The 20,812-nt window shown below is 29.4% G+C and overlaps 1 protein-coding gene and 8 non-coding genes across 9 annotated transcripts; 8 read left to right on the plus strand and 1 right to left on the minus strand.

Moving 5' to 3' along the window:
* The first annotated feature begins 2,648 nt into the window (after positions 1 to 2,648).
* TRNAF-GAA (transfer RNA phenylalanine (anticodon GAA)) lies at positions 2,649 to 2,721 on the plus strand. Its single transcript has one exon. It is a non-coding gene; the product is annotated as a tRNA-Phe (tRNA).
* Positions 2,722 to 4,469: 1,748 nt separating this feature from the next.
* TRNAF-GAA (transfer RNA phenylalanine (anticodon GAA)) lies at positions 4,470 to 4,542 on the plus strand. Its single transcript has one exon. It is a non-coding gene; the product is annotated as a tRNA-Phe (tRNA).
* Positions 4,543 to 6,290: 1,748 nt separating this feature from the next.
* Positions 6,291 to 6,363, plus strand: TRNAF-GAA (transfer RNA phenylalanine (anticodon GAA)). The gene has a single exon. It is a non-coding gene; the product is annotated as a tRNA-Phe (tRNA).
* Positions 6,364 to 8,113: 1,750 nt separating this feature from the next.
* TRNAF-GAA (transfer RNA phenylalanine (anticodon GAA)) lies at positions 8,114 to 8,186 on the plus strand. The gene has a single exon. It is a non-coding gene; the product is annotated as a tRNA-Phe (tRNA).
* Positions 8,187 to 10,128: 1,942 nt separating this feature from the next.
* On the plus strand, positions 10,129 to 10,201 carry TRNAF-GAA (transfer RNA phenylalanine (anticodon GAA)). Its single transcript has one exon. It is a non-coding gene; the product is annotated as a tRNA-Phe (tRNA).
* A 1,750-nt stretch (positions 10,202 to 11,951) lies between these two features.
* On the plus strand, positions 11,952 to 12,024 carry TRNAF-GAA (transfer RNA phenylalanine (anticodon GAA)). The gene has a single exon. It is a non-coding gene; the product is annotated as a tRNA-Phe (tRNA).
* A 1,938-nt stretch (positions 12,025 to 13,962) lies between these two features.
* On the plus strand, positions 13,963 to 14,035 carry TRNAF-GAA (transfer RNA phenylalanine (anticodon GAA)). Its single transcript has one exon. It is a non-coding gene; the product is annotated as a tRNA-Phe (tRNA).
* Positions 14,036 to 15,783: 1,748 nt separating this feature from the next.
* Positions 15,784 to 15,856, plus strand: TRNAF-GAA (transfer RNA phenylalanine (anticodon GAA)). The gene has a single exon. It is a non-coding gene; the product is annotated as a tRNA-Phe (tRNA).
* A 3,403-nt stretch (positions 15,857 to 19,259) lies between these two features.
* On the minus strand, positions 19,260 to 19,739 carry LOC131648075 (calcium-binding protein PBP1-like). Its single transcript, XM_058917868.1, has one exon. It carries the CDS (start codon positions 19,608 to 19,610, stop codon positions 19,263 to 19,265), a length of 348 nt encoding a protein of 115 aa, XP_058773851.1. The 5' UTR covers positions 19,611 to 19,739; the 3' UTR covers positions 19,260 to 19,262.
* Positions 19,740 to 20,812: the final 1,073 nt, after the last annotated feature.

Here is a 20,812-nt window from a genome sequence, read left to right on the forward strand (position 1 = left end):
TTGTGAGAAAATTATTTTATTAATTTAGTTACTTTTTAAATTGATTTTCGTCCGTGTAAGTTTTTTTTTTTTTGAGTCCCTATATTTCACTTTCGCGTTCGTTTTAGTCCCTGAAATCAAAATTCGCAGGAAATTTCACAGGAAAATCCGTAGGTAACCTGCATATTTTCCTACGGATTTTGGCTTTAGGGACTAAACCTCAAGCAAAAAGTAAGATATAAGGACTCAAACCAAAAAAAAAAATTACAAGGACGAAAATAAAAAATTCGCTAACTTCCAGGGACTAAAAGTGTATTTAAGCCTTTTTATATTGTCATATATAATACCTAAAAGGGCCTACCAATTCTTCTCTTTTATCGAATAATTTTTTTTTAAAGTTTAATCATTTTTGTTGATTAGATTTTATTATTGTTTCTTATTATGCATTCAGATGAATATTTGAAGTTTTTTTTGCCTAAAATGGATAACACATGCAATCCATCTACTAATGACTTATTTTATAACGTCTTACAAAATAACTAATCTTAAAGATCCGAGCTTTATTTGGATATCTCTGAACTTGGAAAATTGACAGTAGAGTTAGTGGAATATAAAATTGATATTGGTCAAAATTTTGTTTCAAAGAATGGTTTAAACGAATCAATACTTAAAACTTTAACGCCTCCTAGGGTGAAAAATTACCAAATTCCTACCTTATTTGATTCTCACGAAGTTTGTTTGGAGGACTTGTAACATAAAACCCGAGGGATTTATGTTGATATGTTTTAAAGATGCGAATGGCTCTTAAAATTTGTCAGAAGTTTCAAATTATAAACCCATTTTACACAATTAGGGCTGGCAATGGACCAAACTAACTCGAAAATAGTTCGAAACTCGATTCGAAAAATAAATCGTTGAACTAGGTTCATGAACCAAATGAGCTGAGTATGAGCTAAAAACTAAGTTCGTTAACCAAATGAGCTGAACTTGAACTATACATGGTTCGACTCGTTAGGTTCATGAGTCAACTCGATTGTATATTTGCTCTAAATCTTAGTATCATATTTTATCTTAATCTAACGGTTTTAATTGATAATTTATATTCTCTAGTGAGCAAAATATTTCTACAAACAATTATACAAATAAAATTAACATCGTATAAATTCTAATCTTATATTATTTCTTTATTTTATTTCTATATTTTTTAATTAAAAAATATTAATTTAAAAAGTCAAATATATATATAAAAATATATAAATAGACTTTAAAAAATTACTTTTAAGTTCGTATAATAAGCGAGTTGAACCTAACAAGATAAACCTAACAAGTTGAATCGAGATTTTCGTGAACTTCTAACAAGTCGAGTTTGACCTGAAAAAAAGTTCGAGATAAACTCGAACTCGAACTCAAACTCGGCCAATTCTTAGCGAGTCGAGTTTGAGCAGAAAAAAAAGTTCGTCATGAACTCGAGCTCGAACTCGTACTCGGCCAATTCTTAACGAGTCGAACTGAGCTGAGGTGAGTTCGACTCAATTCGACTCATTTCCAGCCCTATACACAATCATAAGGAAGTCATGTTCTGTATGGATACGTTAAACAGTATGAGCTCTAAGACTTTTGGGAATATTCATAGGCGTGTCAATTATTTCTTTTGGATTATTTGCCAAGCATACAATGTGATGCATGTCAAAAGATGGACACATCCATTTTAAACTAGAGATATTTGTACAAATGACTTTACTGTTTTTTAGAAAACTATCTATAGTTTTTTCATTTTAAAATTAGTCAAGGACTTAATTTCGATTGTTGGATTTTTTGTGAGACCCATTCATTTAACTCGTAATTAAGGTTTTAAGGAAGTTGTTTGAACTCTGAGACGTTTCTCTACTATATAACTTCTAATTTAATTTATATTATTTGGACCACTTTCAACGTGTTGGCTTCATGCTATTGCACCGAAGGTTTTATCCAAATTCCGGGGTTTTATCAACGTTTGAAATTGAGTTAAAATATCTCTTTCAATTGGAAGAAATTTCGACTTATTTAAATAAAAATTATATGGTGAACATTTTGGATTTGATTATTTTTGTAAATTTCACTTTCTCATTGGGATGACGCATGTCTTTAATTACATTGAAGGGGACCTTCCTGTATTGGAATCATTTCAATGGTTTTATTTTATTTCATAAAATTTTAAGGACAAATTAAATAACGAACTATTTGGTTAATGCAATACTAATACGGAAAAAAGCACAATTAGTTCAAGTCTATTGAATATTAAAATGTTTTGGAGTACTTTTACCACATAATTACCATAAAAACCAATAACTATAACATGATTGACAACAACACTATTTGAATGAGTGAAAGATAGATGCGTGTCTTTAAATACTTAAAATTTTTAGTTAATGGTATTTAAATTAATTGTTTGTTGTGTTCAGTTTATAGGTATTTAGTTAAGAAACGTTATTTTGTTTAAGACTCATCAACAAAACCAACGTTAACCACATATGTGAATTGTGATTAACATCTAATTTCTGTCAAAAGGTTGTGGCCAAATAACAATATTCTTCTTTTTTCACTTGTTTCATATCATCTCAGTGTAGAAATTAAAGAATTAATGTAACATTCACATGAAGTCATTGTTAAGCAACAAGTAAGAACAACTAGCGGGGATAGCTCAGTTGGGAGAGCGTCAGACTGAAGATCTGAAGGTCACGTGTTCGATCCACGTTCACCGCATTGGGAAAACTTATTTTATTAATTTACTTACTTTTTAAATTAAGATGTATTTAGTTTTTTGTAAAATTAAAGATTTAAATTATATTGAAATAAGGATGATATAATTACTATATTTTTTTTATATTGTCATATATAATACCTAAAAGGGCCTACCAATTCTTCTCTTTTATCGAATAATTTTTTTTTAAAGTTTAATCATTTTTGTTGATTAGATTTTATTATTGTTTCTTATTATGCATTCAGATGAATATTTGAAGTTTTTTTTGCCTAAAATGGATAACACATGCAATCCATCTACTAATGACTTATTTTATAACGTCTTACAAAATAACTAATCTTAAAGATCCGAGCTTTATTTGGATACCTCTGAACTTGGAAAATGGACAGTAGAGTTAGTGGAATATAAAATTGATATTGGTCAAAATTTTGTTTCAAAGAATGGTTTAAACGAATCAATACTTAAAACTTTAACGCCTCCTAGGGTGAAAAATTACCAAATTCCTACCTTATTTGATTCTCACGAAGTTTGTTTGGAGGACTTGTAACATAAAACCCGAGGGATTTATGTTAATATGTTTTAAAGATGCGAATGGCTCTTAAAATTTGTCAGAAGTTTCAAATTCTAAACCCATTTTACACAATCATAAGGAAGTCATGTTCTGTATGGATACGTTAAACAGTATGAGCTCTAAGACTTTTGGGAATATTCATAGGCGTGTCAATTATTACTTTTGGATTATTTGCCAAGCATACAATGTGATGCATGTCAAAAGATGGACACATCCATTTTAAACTAGAGATATTTGTACAAATGACTTTACTGTTTTTTAGAAAACTATCTATAGTTTTTTCATTATAAAATTAGTCAAGGACTTAATTTCGATTGTTGGATTTTTTGTGAGACCCATTCATTTAACTCGTAATTAAGGTTTTAAGGAAGTTGTTTGAACTCTGAGACGTTTCTCTACTATATAACTTCTAATTTAATTTATATTATTTGGACCACTTTCAACGTGTTGGCTTCATGCTATTGCACCGAAGGTTTTATCAAATTCCGGGGTTTTATCAACGTTTGAAATTGAGTTAAAATATCTCTTTCAATTGGAAGAAATTTCGACTTATTTAAATAAAAATTATATGGTGAACATTTTGGATTTGATTATTTTTGTAAATTTCACTTTCTCATTGGGATGACGCATGTCTTTAATTACATTGAAGGGGACCTTCCTGTATTGGAATCATTTCAATGGTTTTATTTTATTTCATAAAATTTTAAGGACAAATTAAATAACGAACTATTTGGTTAATGCAATACTAATACGGAAAAAAGCACAATTAGTTCAAGTCTATTGAATATTAAAATGTTTTGGAGTACTTTTACCACATAATTACCATAAAAACCAATAACTATAACATGATTGACAACAACACTATTTGAATGAGTGAAAGATAGATGCGTGTCTTTAAATACTTAAAATTTTTAGTTAATGGTATTTAAATTAATTGTTTGTTGTGTTCAGTTTATAGGTATTTAGTTAAGAAACGTTATTTTGTTTAAGACTCATCAACAAAACCAACGTTAACCACATATGTGAATTGTGATTAACATCTAATTTCTGTCAAAAGGTTGTGGCCAAATAACAATATTCTTCTTTTTTCACTTGTTTCATATCATCTCAGTGTAGAAATTAAAGAATTAATGTAACATTCACATGAAGTCATTGTTAAGCAACAAGTAAGAACAACTAGCGGGGATAGCTCAGTTGGGAGAGCGTCAGACTGAAGATCTGAAGGTCACGTGTTCGATCCACGTTCACCGCATTGGGAAAACTTATTTTATTAATTTACTTACTTTTTAAATTAAGATGTATTTAGTTTTTTGTAAAATTAAAGATTTAAATTATATTGAAATAAGGATGATATAATTACTATATTTTTTTTATATTGTCATATATAATACCTAAAAGGGCCTACCAATTCTTCTCTTTTATCGAATAATTTTTTTTTAAAGTTTAATCATTTTTGTTGATTAGATTTTATTATTGTTTCTTATTATGCATTCAGATGAATATTTGAAGTTTTTTTTGCCTAAAATGGATAACACATGCAATCCATCTACTAATGACTTATTTTATAACGTCTTACAAAATAACTAATCTTAAAGATCCGAGCTTTATTTGGATACCTCTGAACTTGGAAAATGGACAGTAGAGTTAGTGGAATATAAAATTGATATTGGTCAAAATTTTGTTTCAAAGAATGGTTTAAACGAATCAATACTTAAAACTTTAACGCCTCCTAGGGTGAAAAATTACCAAATTCCTACCTTATTTGATTCTCACGAAGTTTGTTTGGAGGACTTGTAACATAAAACCCGAGGGATTTATGTTAATATGTTTTAAAGATGCGAATGGCTCTTAAAATTTGTCAGAAGTTTCAAATTCTAAACCCATTTTACACAATCATAAGGAAGTCATGTTCTGTATGGATACGTTAAACAGTATGAGCTCTAAGACTTTTGGGAATATTCATAGGCGTGTCAATTATTACTTTTGGATTATTTGCCAAGCATACAATGTGATGCATGTCAAAAGATGGACACATCCATTTTAAACTAGAGATATTTGTACAAATGACTTTACTGTTTTTTAGAAAACTATCTATAGTTTTTTCATTATAAAATTAGTCAAGGACTTAATTTCGATTGTTGGATTTTTTGTGAGACCCATTCATTTAACTCGTAATTAAGGTTTTAAGGAAGTTGTTTGAACTCTGAGACGTTTCTCTACTATATAACTTCTAATTTAATTTATATTATTTGGACCACTTTCAACGTGTTGGCTTCATGCTATTGCACCGAAGGTTTTATCAAATTCCGGGGTTTTATCAACGTTTGAAATTGAGTTAAAATATCTCTTTCAATTGGAAGAAATTTCGACTTATTTAAATAAAAATTATATGGTGAACATTTTGGATTTGATTATTTTTGTAAATTTCACTTTCTCATTGGGATGACGCATGTCTTTAATTACATTGAAGGGGACCTTCCTGTATTGGAATCATTTCAATGGTTTTATTTTATTTCATAAAATTTTAAGGACAAATTAAATAACGAACTATTTGGTTAATGCAATACTAATACGGAAAAAAGCACAATTAGTTCAAGTCTATTGAATATTAAAATGTTTTGGAGTACTTTTACCACATAATTACCATAAAAACCAATAACTATAACATGATTGACAACAACACTATTTGAATGAGTGAAAGATAGATGCGTGTCTTTAAATACTTAAAATTTTTAGTTAATGGTATTTAAATTAATTGTTTGTTGTGTTCAGTTTATAGGTATTTAGTTAAGAAACATTATTTTGTTTAAGACTCATCAACAAAACCAACGTTAACCACATATGTGAATTGTGATTAACATCTAATTTCTGTCAAAAGGTTGTGGCCAAATAACAATATTCTTCTTTTTTCACTTGTTTCATATCATCTCAGTGTAGAAATTAAAGAATTAATGTAACATTCACATGAAGTCATTGTTAAGCAACAAGTAAGAACAACTAGCGGGGATAGCTCAGTTGGGAGAGCGTCAGACTGAAGATCTGAAGGTCACGTGTTCGATCCACGTTCACCGCATTGGGAAAACTTATTTTATTAATTTACTTACTTTTTAAATTAAGATGTATTTAGTTTTTTTGTAAAATTAAAGATTTAAATTATATTGAAATAAGGATGATATAATTACTATATTTTTTTTATATTGTCATATATAATACCTAAAAGGGCCTACCAATTCTTCTCTTTTATCGAATAATTTTTTTTTAAAGTTTAATCATTTTTATTGATTAGGTTTTATTATTGTTTCTCATTATGCGTTCAGATGGATATTTGAAGTTTTTTTCTACCTAAACTGGTTAACACATGTAATCCATCTACTAATGACTTATTTCATAACGTCTTACAGAATAACTAATCTTAAAGATCTGAGCTTTATTTGGATACCTCTGAACATGGAAAATTGACAGTAGAGTTAGTGGAATATAAAATTGATAATGGTAAAAATTTTGTTTCAAGGATTGGTTTAAACGAATCAATACTTAAAACTTTAACGTCTCCTACGGTGAAAAATGACCAAATTCCCATCTTATTTGATTTTTTTACGAAGTTTGTTTGGAGGACCTGTGACAAAAATATCGAGGGATTTTGGTTGATATGTTTTAAAGATGCGAATGGCTCTTAAAATTTGACGAAAGTTTCAAATTCTAAACCCATTTTACACAATCATAAGGAAGTCATGTTCTGTATGGATACGTTAAACATAACGAGCTCTAAGACTTTTGGGAATATTCATAGGCGTGTCAATTATTTCTTTTGGACTATTTGACAAGTATACAATGTGATGCATGTCAAAAGATGGACACATCCATTTTAAACTAGAGATATTTGTACAAATGACTTTACATTTTTTTAGAAAACTATGTATAGTTTTTTCATTGTAAAATTAGTCAAGGACTTAATTACGACTGTTGGATTTTTTGCGAGGCCCATCCATTTAACTTGTAATTAAGGTTTTAAGGAAGTTTCTTGAACTCTGGAACGTTTCTCCACTAAATTACTTCTAATTTAATTTTTATTATTTGGACCACTTTCAACGTGTTGGCTTCATGCTTCTACAAAAAGGGTTTAATCAAATTCTAGGGCTTTATCAACATTTGAAATTGAGTTAAATATCTCTTTCAAGTGGAAGAAATTGTGACTTATTTAAAAAAAAATATATGGTCAACATTTTAGATTTGATTATTTTTGTAAATTTTACTTTTACATTGGGATGACTCAGGTCTTTAATTACATTGAAGGTGCCCTACTCGTATTGGAACCATTTCAATGGTTTTATTTTATTTCATAAAACTTTAAGGACAAATTAAATAACGAACTATTTGGTTAATGCAATACTAATACAGAAAAGAGCACAAATAGTTCAAGTCTAATGAATAATAAAATGTTTTGGAGCACTTTTACCACATTCTTAATATAAATAACCAATAACTATAACATGATTAACAACAACACTATTTGAATGACTGAAAGATAGATGCGTGTCTTTGGACACTTAAAATTTATAGTTAATGGTATTTAAATTAATTGTTTGTTGTGTTCAGTTTATAGTTATTTAGTTAAGAAACCTTATTTTGTTTAAGACTCATCAACAAAACCAACGTTAACCACATATGTGAATTGTGATTAACATCTAATTTTGTCAAAATGTTGTGGCCAAATAACAATATTCTTCTTTTTTCATTTGTTTCATATCATCTCATTGAAGAAATTAAAGAATTAATGTAACATTCACAAGAAGTCATTGTTAAGCAACAAGTAATAACAACTAGCGGGGATAGCTCAGTTGGGAGAGCGTCAGACTGAAGATCTGAAGGTCACGTGTTCGATCCACGTTCACCGCATTGTGAGAAAATTATTTTATTAATTTAGTTACTTTTTAAATTGATTTTCGTCCGTGTAAGTTATTTTTTTTTTGTTTGAGTCCCTATATTTCACTTTCACGTTCGTTTTAGTCCCTGAAATCAAAATTCGCAGGAAATTTCACAGGAAAATCCGTAGGTAACCTGCATATTTTCCTACGGATTTTGGCTTTAGGGACTAAACCTCAAGCAAAAAGTAAGATATAAGGACTCAAACCAAAAAAAAAAACTTACAAGGACGAAAATAAAAAATTCGCTAACTTCCAGGGACTAAAAGTGTATTTAAGCCTTTTTATATTGTCATATATAATACCTAAAAGGGCCTACCAATTCTTCTCTTTTATCGAATAATTTTTTTTTAAAGTTTAATCATTTTTGTTGATTAGATTTTATTATTGTTTCTTATTATGCATTCAGATGAATATTTGAAGTTTTTTTTGCCTAAAATGGATAACACATGCAATCCATCTACTAATGACTTATTTTATAACGTCTTACAAAATAACTAATCTTAAAGATCCGAGCTTTATTTGGATACCTCTGAACTTGGAAAATGGATAGTAGAGTTAGTGGAATATAAAATTGATATTGGTCAAAATTTTGTTTCAAAGAATGGTTTAAACGAATCAATACTTAAAACTTTAACGCCTCCTAGGGTGAAAAATTACCAAATTCCTACCTTATTTGATTCTCATGAAGTTTGTTTGGAGGACTTGTAACATAAAGCCGGAGGGATTTATGTTGATATGTTTTAAAGATGCGAATGGCTCTTAAAATTTGTTGGAAGTTTCAAATTCTAAACCCACTTTACACAATCATAAGGAAATCATGTTCTGTATGGATACGTTAAAGAGTACGAGCTCTAAGACTTTTGGCAATATCCATAGGTGTGTCAATTATTTCTTTTGGACTATTTGCCAAGTATATCGTGTGATGCATGTTAAAAGATGGGCACATCCATTTTAAACTAGAGATATTTGTACAAATGACCTTAATGTTTTTTTTAGAAAACTATCTATAGTTTTTTCATTTTAAAATTAGTCAAGGACTTAATTTCGATTGTTTGATTTTTTGCGAGATCCGTCCATTTAACTCGTAATTAAGGTTTTAAGGAAGTTGCTTGAGCTCTGGAACGTTTCTCTACTAAATAACTTCTAATTTAATTTATATTATTTGAACCACTTTCAACGTGTCGGCTTCATGCTATTGCACCGAAGGTTTTATCAAATTCCAGGGTTTTATCAACGTTTGAAATTGAGTTAAAATATCTCTTTCAATTGGAAGAAATTTCGACTTATTTTGATTAAAATTATATGGTCAACATTTTGGATTTGATTATTTTTGTAAATTACACTTTCTCATTGGGATGACGCATGTCTTTAATTACATTGAAGGGGACCTACCTGTATTGGAATCATTTCAATGGTTTTATTTTATTTCATAAAATTTTAAGGACAAATTAAATAACAAACTATTTGGTTAATGCAATACTAATACAGAAAAAGCACAATTAGATCAAGTCTAATGAATATTAAAATATTTTGGAGCTCTTTTACCATATTCTTAATATAAATAACCACTAACTCTAACATGATTACCAAAAACACTATTTGAATGACTGAAAGATAGACGTGTGTCTTTGAACACTTAAAATTTATAGTTAATGATATTTAAATTAATTGTTTGTTGTGTTAAGTTTATAGGTATTTAGTTAAGAAACATTATTTTGTTTAAGACTCATCAACAAAACCAACGTTAACCACATATGTGAATTGTGATTAACATCTAATTTCTGTCAAAATGTTATGGCCAAATAACAATATTCTTCTTTTTTCACTTGTTTCATATCATCTCACTGTAGAAATTAAAGAATTAATGTAACATTCACATGAAGTCATTGTTAAGCAACAAGTAAGAACAACTAGCGGGGATAGCTCAGTTGGGAGAGCGTCAGACTGAAGATCTGAAGGTCACGTGTTCGATCCACGTTCACCGCATTGGGAAAATTTATTTTAATAATTTAGTTACTTTTTAAATTAAGATGTATTTAATTTTTTTGTAAAATTAAAGATGCAAATTATATTGAAATAAGGATGATATAATTACTATATTTTTTTTATATTGTCGTATATAATACCTAAAAGGGCCTACCAATTCTTCTCTTTTATCGAATAATTTTTTTTTAAAAGTTTAATCATTTTTGTTGATTAGGTTTTATTATTGTTTCTCATTATGCGTTCAGATGAATATTTGAAGTTTTTTTCTACCTAAAATGGATAACACATGTAATCCATCTACTAATGACTTATTTTATAACGTCTTACAAAATAACTAATCTTAAAGATCTGAGCTTTATTTGGATACCTCTGAACATGGAAAATTGACAGTAGAGTTAGTGGAATATAAAATTGATAGTGATCAAAATTTTGTTTCAAAGATTGGCTTAAACGAATCAATACTTAAAACTTTAACGTCTCCTAGGGTGAAAAATTACCAAATTCCTATCTTATTTGATTTTCTTACGAAGTTTGTTTGGAGGACCTGTAACATAAATATCGAGGGATTTTGGTTGATATGTTTTAAAGATGCGAATGGCTCTTAAAATTTGACGGAAGTTTCAAATTCTAAACCCATTTTACACAATCATAAGGAAGTCATGTTCTGTATGGATACGTTAAACATAACGAGCTCTAAGACTTTTGGGAATATTCATAGGCGTGTCAATTATTTCTTTTGGACTATTTGCCAAGTATACAATGTGATGCATGTCAAAAGATGGACACATCCATTTTAAACTAGAGATATTTGTACAAATGACTTTACATTTTTTTAGAAAACTATGTACAGTTTTTTCATTGTAAAATTAGTCAAGGACTTAATTACGACTGTTGGATTTTTTGCGAGGCCCATCCATTTAACTTGTAATTAAGGTTTTAAGGAAGTTTCTTGAACTCTGGAACGTTTCTCCACTAAATAACTTCTAATTTAATTTTTATTATTTGGACCACTTTCAACGTGTTGGATTCATGCTACTACATACAGGGTTTAATCAAATTCTAGGGCTTTGTCAACGTTTGAAATTGAGTTAAATATCTCTTTCAAGTGGAAGAAATTGTGACTTATTTAAAAAAAATATATGGTCAACATTTTGGATTTGATTATTTTTGTAAATTTTACTTTCACATTGGGATGACGCAGGTCTTTAATTACATTGAAGGTGCCCTACTCGTATTGGAACCATTTCAATGGTTTTATTTTATTTCATAAAATTTTAAGGACAAATTAAATAATGAACTATTTGGTTAATGCAATATTTATACGGAAAAGAGCACAAATAGTTCAAGTCTAATGAATAATAAAATGTTTTGGAGCACTTTTACCACATTCTTAATATAAATAACCAATAACTATAACATGATTAACAACAACACTATTTGAATGACTGAAAGATAGATGCGTGTCTTTGGACACTTAAAATTTATAGTTAATGGTATTTAAATTAATTGTTTGTTGTGTTCAGTTTATAGTTATTTAGTTAAGAAACCTTATTTTGTTTAAGACTCATCAACAAAACCAACGTTAACCACATATGTGAATTGTGATTAACATCTAATTTTGTCAAAATGTTGTGGCCAAATAACAATATTCTCCTTTTTTCATTTGTTTCATATCATCTCATTGAAGAAATTAAAGAATTAACGTAACATTCACAAGAAGTCATTGTTAAGCAACAAGTAAGAACAACTAGCGGGGATAGCTCAGTTGGGAGAGCGTCAGACTGAAGATCTGAAGGTCACGTGTTCGATCCACGTTCACCGCATTGTGAGAAAATTATTTTATTAATTTAGTTACTTTTTAAATTGATTTTCGTCCGTGTAAGTTATTTTTTTTTGTTTGAGTCCCTATATTTCACTTTCGCGTTCGTTTTAGTCCCTGAAATCAAAATTCGCAGGAAATTTCACAGGAAAATCCGTAGGTAACCTGCATATTTTCCTACGGATTTTGGCTTTAGGGGCTAAACCTCAAGCAAAAAGTAAGATATAAGGACTCAAACCAAAAAAAAAACTTACAAGGACGAAAATAAAAAATTCGCTAACTTCCAGGGACTAAAAGTGTATTTAAGCCTTTTTATATTGTCATATATAATACCTAAAAGGGCCTACCAATTCTTCTCTTTTATCGAATAATTTTTTTTTAAAGTTTAATCATTTTTGTTGATTAGATTTTATTATTGTTTCTTATTATGCATTCAGATGAATATTTGAAGTTTTTTTTGCCTAAAATGGATAACACATGCAATCCATCTACTAATGACTTATTTTATAACGTCTTACAAAATAACTAATCTTAAAGATCCGAGCTTTATTTGGATACCTCTGAACTTGGAAAATGGACAGTAGAGTTAGTGGAATATAAAATTGATATTGGTCAAAATTTTTTTTCAAAGAATGGTTTAAACGAATCAATACTTAAAACTTTAACGCCTCCTAGGGTGAAAAATTACCAAATTCCTACCTTATTTGATTCTCACGAAGTTTGTTTGGAGGACTTGTAACATAAAACCCGAGGGATTTATGTTAATATGTTTTAAAGATGCGAATGGCTCTTAAAATTTGTCAGAAGTTTCAAATTCTAAACCCATTTTACACAATCATAAGGAAGTCATGTTCTGTATGGATACGTTAAACAGTATGAGCTCTAAGACTTTTGGGAATATTCATAGGCGTGTCAATTATTGCTTTTGGATTATTTGCCAAGCATACAATGTGATGCATGTCAAAAGATGGACACATCCATTTTAAACTAGAGATATTTGTACAAATGACTTTACTGTTTTTTAGAAAACTATCTATAGTTTTTTCATTATAAAATTAGTCAAGGACTTAATTTCGATTGTTGGATTTTTTGTGAGACCCATTCATTTAACTCGTAATTAAGGTTTTAAGGAAGTTGTTTGAACTCTGAGACGTTTCTCTACTATATAACTTCTAATTTAATTTATATTATTTGGACCACTTTCAACGTGTTGGCTTCATGCTATTGCACCGAAGGTTTTATCAAATTCCGGGGTTTTATCAACGTTTGAAATTGAGTTAAAATATCTCTTTCAATTGGAAGAAATTTCGACTTATTTTAATAAAAATTATATGGTCAACATTTTGGATTTGATTATTTTTGTAAATTTCACTTTCTCATTGGGATGACGCATGTCTTTAATTACATTGAAGGGGACCTTCCTGTATTGGAATCATTTCAATGGTTTTATTTTATTTCATAAAATTTTAAGGACAAATTAAATAACGAACTATTTGGTTAATGCAATACTAATACGGAAAAAAGCACAATTAGTTCAAGTCTATTGAATATTAAAATGTTTTGGAGTACTTTTACCACATAATTACCATAAAAACCAATAACTATAACATGATTGACAACAACACTATTTGAATGAGTGAAAGATAGATGCGTGTCTTTAAATACTTAAAATTTTTAGTTAATGGTATTTAAATTAATTGTTTGTTGTGTTCAGTTTATAGGTATTTAGTTAAGAAACGTTATTTTGTTTAAGACTCATCAACAAAACCAACGTTAACCACATATGTGAATTGTGATTAACATCTAATTTCTGTCAAAAGGTTGTGGCCAAATAACAATATTCTTCTTTTTTCACTTGTTTCATATCATCTCAGTGTAGAAATTAAAGAATTAATGTAACATTCACATGAAGTCATTGTTAAGCAACAAGTAAGAACAACTAGCGGGGATAGCTCAGTTGGGAGAGCGTCAGACTGAAGATCTGAAGGTCACGTGTTCGATCCACGTTCACCGCATTGGGAAAACTTATTTTATTAATTTACTTACTTTTTAAATTAAGATGTATTTAGTTTTTTGTAAAATTAAAGATTTAAATTATATTGAAATAAGGATGATATAATTACTATATTTTTTTTATATTGTCATATATAATACCTAAAAGGGCCTACCAATTCTTCTCTTTTATCGAATAATTTTTTTTTTAAGTTTAATCATTTTTATTGATTAGGTTTTATTATTGTTTCTCATTATGCGTTCAGATGGATATTTGAAGTTTTTTTCTACCTAAACTGGTTAACACATGTAATCCATCTACTAATGACTTATTTCATAACGTCTTACAGAATAACTAATCTTAAAGATCTGAGCTTTATTTGGATACCTCTGAACATGGAAAATTGACAGTAGAGTTAGTGGAATATAAAATTGATATTGGTCAAAATTTTGTTTCAAGGATTGGTTTAAACGAATCAATACTTAAAACTTTAACGTCTCCTACGGTGAAAAATGACCAAATTCCCATCTTATTTGATTTTTTTACGAAGTTTGTTTGGAGGACCTGTAACAAAAATATCGAGGGATTTTGGTTGATATGTTTTAAAGATGCGAATGGCTCTTAAAATTTGACGAAAGTTTCAAATTCTAAACCCATTTTACACAATCATAAGGAAGTCATGTTCTGTATAGATACGTTAAACATAACAAGCTCTAAGGCTTTTGGGAATATTCATAGGTGTGTCAATTATTTCTTTTGGACTATTTGCCAAGTATACAATATGATGCATGTCAAAAGATGGACACATCCATTTTAAACTAGAGATATTTGTACAAATGACTTTACTGTTTTTTAGAAAACTATCTATAGGTTTTTCATTATAAAATTAGTCAAGGACTTAATTACGATTGTTGGATTTTTTGCGAGGCCCATCCATTTAACTTGTAATTAAGGTTTTAAGGAAGTTTCTTGAACTCTGGAACGTTTCTCCACTAAATTACTTCTAATTTAATTTTTATTATTTGGACCACTTTCAACGTGTTGGCTTCATGCTACTACAAAAAGGGTTTAATCAAATTCTAGGGCTTTATCAACATTTGAAATTGAGTTAAATATCTCTTTCAAGTGGAAGAAATTGTGACTTATTTAAAAAAAATATATGGTCAACATTTTGGATTTGATTATCTTTGTAAATTTTACTTTTACATTGGGATGACTCAGGTCTTTAATTACATTGAAGGTGCCCTACTCGTATTGGAACCATTTCAATGGTTTTATTTTATTTCATAAAACTTTAAGGACAAATTAAATAACGAACTATTTGGTTAATGCAATACTAATACAGAAAAAAGCACAAATAGTTCAAGTCTAATGAATAATAAAATGTTTTGGAGCACTTTTACCACATTCTTAATATAAATAACCAATAACTATAACATGATTAACAACAACACTATTTGAATGACTGAAAGATAGATGCGTCTCTTTGGACACTTAAAATTTATAGTTAATGGTATTTAAATTAATTGTTTGTTGTGTTCAGTTTATAGTTATTTAGTTAAGAAACCTTATTTTGTTTAAGACTCATCAACAAAACCAACGTTAACCACATATGTGAATTGTGATTAACATCTAATTTTGCCAAAATGTTGTGGCCAAATAACAATATTCTTCTTTTTTCATTTGTTTCATATCATCTCATTGAAGAAATTAAAGAATTAATGTAACATTCACAAGAAGTCATTGTTAAGCAACAAGTAATAACAACTAGCGGGGATAGCTCAGTTGGGAGAGCGTCAGACTGAAGATCTGAAGGTCACGTGTTCGATCCACGTTCACCGCATTGTGAGAAAATTATTTTATTAATTTAGTTACTTTTTAAATTGATTTTCGTCCGTGTAAGTTATTTTTTTTTGTTTGAGTCCCTATATTTCACTTTCGCGTTCGTTTTAGTCCCTGAAATCAAAATTCGCAGGAAATTTCACAGGAAAATCCGTAGGTAACCTGCATATTTTCCTACGGATTTTGGCTTTAGGGACTAAACCTCAAGCAAAAAGTAAGATATAAGGACTCAAACCAAAAAAAAAAAACTTACAAGGACGAAAATAAAAAATTCGCTAACTTCCAGGGACTAAAAGTGTATTTAAGCCTTTTTATATTGTCATATATAATACCTAAAAGGGCCTACCAATTCTTCTCTTTTATCGAATAATTTTTTTTTAAAGTTTAATCATTTTTGTTGATTAGATTTTATTATTGTTTCTTATTATGCATTCAGATGAATATTTGAAGTTTTTTTTGCCTAAAATGGATAACACATGCAATCCATCTACTAATGACTTATTTTATAACGTCTTACAAAATAACTAATCTTAAAGATCCGAGCTTTATTTGGATACCTCTGAACTTGGAAAATGGACAGTAGAGTTAGTGGAATATAAAATTGATATTGGTCAAAATTTTGTTTCAAAGAATGGTTTAAACGAATCAATACTTAAAACTTTAACGCCTCCTAGGGTGAAAAATTACCAAATTCCTACCTTATTTGATTCTCACGAAGTTTGTTTGGAGGACTTGTAACATAAAGCCGGAGGGATTTATGTTGATATGTTTTAAAGATGCGAATGGCTCTTAAAATTTGTTGGAAGTTTCCAATTCTAAACCCACTTTACACAATCATAAGGAAATCATGTTCTGTATGGATACGTTAAAGAGTACGAGCTCTAAGACTTTTGGCAATATCCATAGGTGTGTCAATTATTTCTTTTGGACTATTTGCCAAGTATATCGTGTGATGCATGTTAAAAGATGGGCACATCCATTTTAAACTAGAGATATTTGTACAAATGACCTTAATGTTTTTTTTAGAAAACTATCTATAGTTTTTTCATTTTAAAATTAGTCAAGGACTTAATTTCGATTGTTGGATTTTTTGCGAGATCCGTCCATTTAACTCGTAATTAAGGTTTTAAGGAAGTTGCTTGAGCTCTGGAACGTTTCTCTACTAAATAACTTCTAATTTAATTTATATTATTTGAACCACTTTCAACGTGTTGGCTTCATGCTACTGCAAAGAAGGTTTAATTAAATTCTAGGGCTTTATCAACGTTCGAAATTGAGTTAAATATCTCTTACAAGCAACCTATTGTTATTAGAACCATTTCAATGATTTTTTTTATTTCATAAAATTTGTAGGACTTATTAAATAACAAACTATTTGGTTAATGCAATACTAATATTTTACAAAGCACAATTATTTCAAATTTTATGAATATTAAAATGTTTTGGAGCACTTTTACCACATACTTAACATAAATAACCAATAACTATAACATGATTAACAACAACACTATTTGAATGACTGAAATATAGATTTATATCTTTGAACACTTAAGATTTATAGTTAATGTTGAACATTATTTGAATTGTCGACGATTTGATGAATCAGTTGGTTGGGGTGTGTGTATTTAGTAATATTGACTTGAGGTTGGGATATCATCAGATTTGTGTGAAGGTTGAAGATATTTAGAAGACCGCATAGAATGAGGTATGGTCATTACGAATATTTCGTGATATCGTTTTGGGTGACTAATGCGACAGGTGTATTTATGGAATATATGAATAGAACTTTTCATGCATTATCTCTTTTTCATTGTCTTCAAAGTGCATGACATTTAGAGTTTCATCACTTGATTCACTGCACTGACCATCATTTTCTTCTTCATCGAGACTTTGTTGCCCATATTTTTCTCTCTTAACCTCTCCATATATTTTAACTCACTTGTAGATGGTTTGGCCTCTGTATAAATTTCAACTACACACTCATTCTTCTCAACAAACATAAATAACAATGATGCATCCTCATCATTTCTAAATGTTTTCAAATCTTTTTTCCAAACTACCAGCTTCTTGTATCTACCATATTTTCACACCATCAACATTATTATGAATCCATAACCTAAATTAGAACACGAGCTTCAAAGAATGACCAATAATCACTATCTTGACCATTGTATGCATATATATATCCCCACCTTCATATATTAATTTGCGGTCTTTTACTAAACATCCCTTAGTATAAAAGACGGCCTTAAACAAACCAATTTCCTACAAATTACACATATGGTAAGGGTTAATTTCGTAAAAAGTCCTCATAAATCTAACAACTCAACCAAGAAACTATCAAGTGAACACTAAATATTCAGTCAATGTGTAACCCTGAAAATTACAGTCAACGACAGCTTATTACAATCCCTTTTTTAGATGAAAATTGTGAGACATACGAAAATGACACAACACTAAAAAACGTACAAGAGAAATGGACATGTGGGATAAACCTGTCTAGAACACGAAATGGTGAGGACCACAACTTTCAACGAAAACATCATCTTCGTACACAGATACTTGATTTCCTAAACCTTCATATGCAGTGGCTTCTGCTTGAGAAACTTCGTTAACATCTATTTGCATAAATGGTGAGGATGGTTGTTTTGAGAAGATGAGGCTTGACGGTATGATATTAGAGTTTCAGAATTGGGTTTCAAATAAAAATCAATGAAGAGTCCATTAACCCCATTAAAATTCTATGTGGTATAAGGCTGTTAATTTTCATATTTCTGCCCCCTATATCGCCCCATCAATTTCTGTTACTCACATCTAACGTTAGAGACCAAAATTGCTGACAGAAAAAAACTTTGGAGAATCTTTCTGTAACTAATTTTTTACAGAGACTAAATGTGAAAATACCTAATTTTATATAGACTAAAAACATATTTAACCTTTCTATAGTAAACGGTAAAGCTAGCTATAAATTCAAAGAGTAAAAATGTTGTTGACTAGTTATTGAACACATGGCAGCAATAAGAACTGAAAATAACAAAGTCAAGTATTGCCTCTTTTATACTGAATTCTAGCTCAAAGTCGAGTTTTCTAGTTTTCTTTTTCTTTTTCTTTATCCTTCTTATATTTGACGTTCAATTTCGTGTTAAGTGAATATACTTATATAAAAATTAATTTTTTTATTGGTATATAAAAACTAATTTACTTAAACCAATTATAAAAAATTTATCTATTGACTTATCCAAGTCTCTATTCGTTAGGATGAATGGTTGTAACTTGTAGTACACGTATGTAATTCTCTACTAACCAATTTCAATTGTAAAACAAACAAGAGAAACAAAATCAACGATCAATAGCATCAAAAAATCTAACAAATGAAAAAAATAATGACACATATTTAAGAAGAATGGTTATGAATCATGATTGTTGAGTTCATGTTGCAATGCTTGTTCAAGAAAATACCATGATTCCTCCATTAACTGAGGACTCAATCTAAACATCAAAACACAAAACTCCATCTCAGTGAGTACACCATCACCATCAACATCACCTTCTCTCATCATGCTCACAGCCTCATCTTCCTTCAAATCTTCCAAACCCATCAATGCACTGTTTTTCCTTAAACTCTCCAAAGTTATCACACCTTTGTCTTTGTCCATAAGTAACTTGAACCCGTTACTCAGTTCCTTCATTAAACCTTCACCGCCTAGCTTATTCGCGATTACCGGTAACAAATCCTCAAAGTCAATTCCAGCCATAACCTTAAAAATATCAAAAGAGAAAAGAAAAAGAATATGAATAATGTGGAATGTGAAGTTTTTGTTTGATGAGATTGATGAATGAATATTGAACTGTTTATATAGATATACAAGATGAGGGGTTTCAAGGAAAGAGGAGAAGAAATTTGATGAAACCTTGTTAGATGACAGCAAGGGAACAGAGAATTATTAGCTTTTTTGGATATGAAGAAAAAAGCACGACCGTAATTGCTTCCTTGTTTCCTAGAAGTTTGTCAGGGGTATTTCTGTCAATTTAAAATATTAATCTAATCAACTTTGACAAGGTTGTTTCCAACAACACTCTTTCAACACTTTTTTTTTATTCACACATTTTATAATTAATACAGCAACAAAATGTAACATTCAAGAGACAATTAAATATATACTATAGTATACTTAATTATAATCATTCATGCGTTTGATTAAGTAAATATTCTCATAATGATTAAAATAATTTCTTTTTTATTTTCTACTTGAAATGGATTAAAGTAAATGTTAGATAAAAGGAAGTGGTATGATTTGCTTATTCAAAGTTAACGAAAATGAGAAATTGTTTTGATTTTTTTATTTTTGACAAGGAGATTATTTTGACTAAAATTATCATAATATTTAAATACGGTAAGAATTCACTGTTGACTTTAAAGAAAAAGAATTCCGCATTTTTAGTTTATAAATATAATTTTACTTCTTTAAACGTGAAGGCTTGTTTCCCATTCTTGGCATTAGTTGACTTGCACTAACATTTGACCAAAATGTTGAATCAATATAAAAACATATGTTCACATCATTATTCACAAGATTGTAGGGACCTTTCCACCTTTTGAAAGAGCATACTTTTAATACATGTAGTACTGACCTAGTTATTTAGAATTTTTTATCATTATTTAGAATATTTTAAAAATTCGACCGGTCATCAAATTGGTATTTGATAAGAGTGTTGAATTATTGATTTATTGGTTGAATGACTTGAGTTATTGATTGAACTGTGTGAGTAAATCAGATTAATAGGTCACCTCTGATCACACCTCTAACATCTCTTCAACACAACTGCGTTCATTCCGGATAGACAACTATTCGATGGTGTTTTGGTTGCTAATGAGATTGTAGAACAAGCAACAAGAAAAAATAAGGCGTGAGTTTTGTTCAAAGTGAACTTCGAAAAAGCCTACGATTGCGTCAAC

This window comes from Vicia villosa, linkage group LG2, assembly GCF_029867415.1.
Source record: "Vicia villosa cultivar HV-30 ecotype Madison, WI linkage group LG2, Vvil1.0, whole genome shotgun sequence".
NCBI lineage: Eukaryota > Viridiplantae > Streptophyta > Magnoliopsida > Fabales > Fabaceae > Vicia > Vicia villosa.

Bases quoted from the DNA above. Each gene is read 5' to 3' on its own strand.
- LOC131648075 (XM_058917868.1), bottom strand. From the start codon at position 19,610: ATGGCTGGAATTGACTTTGAGGATTTGTTACCGGTAATCGCGAATAAG.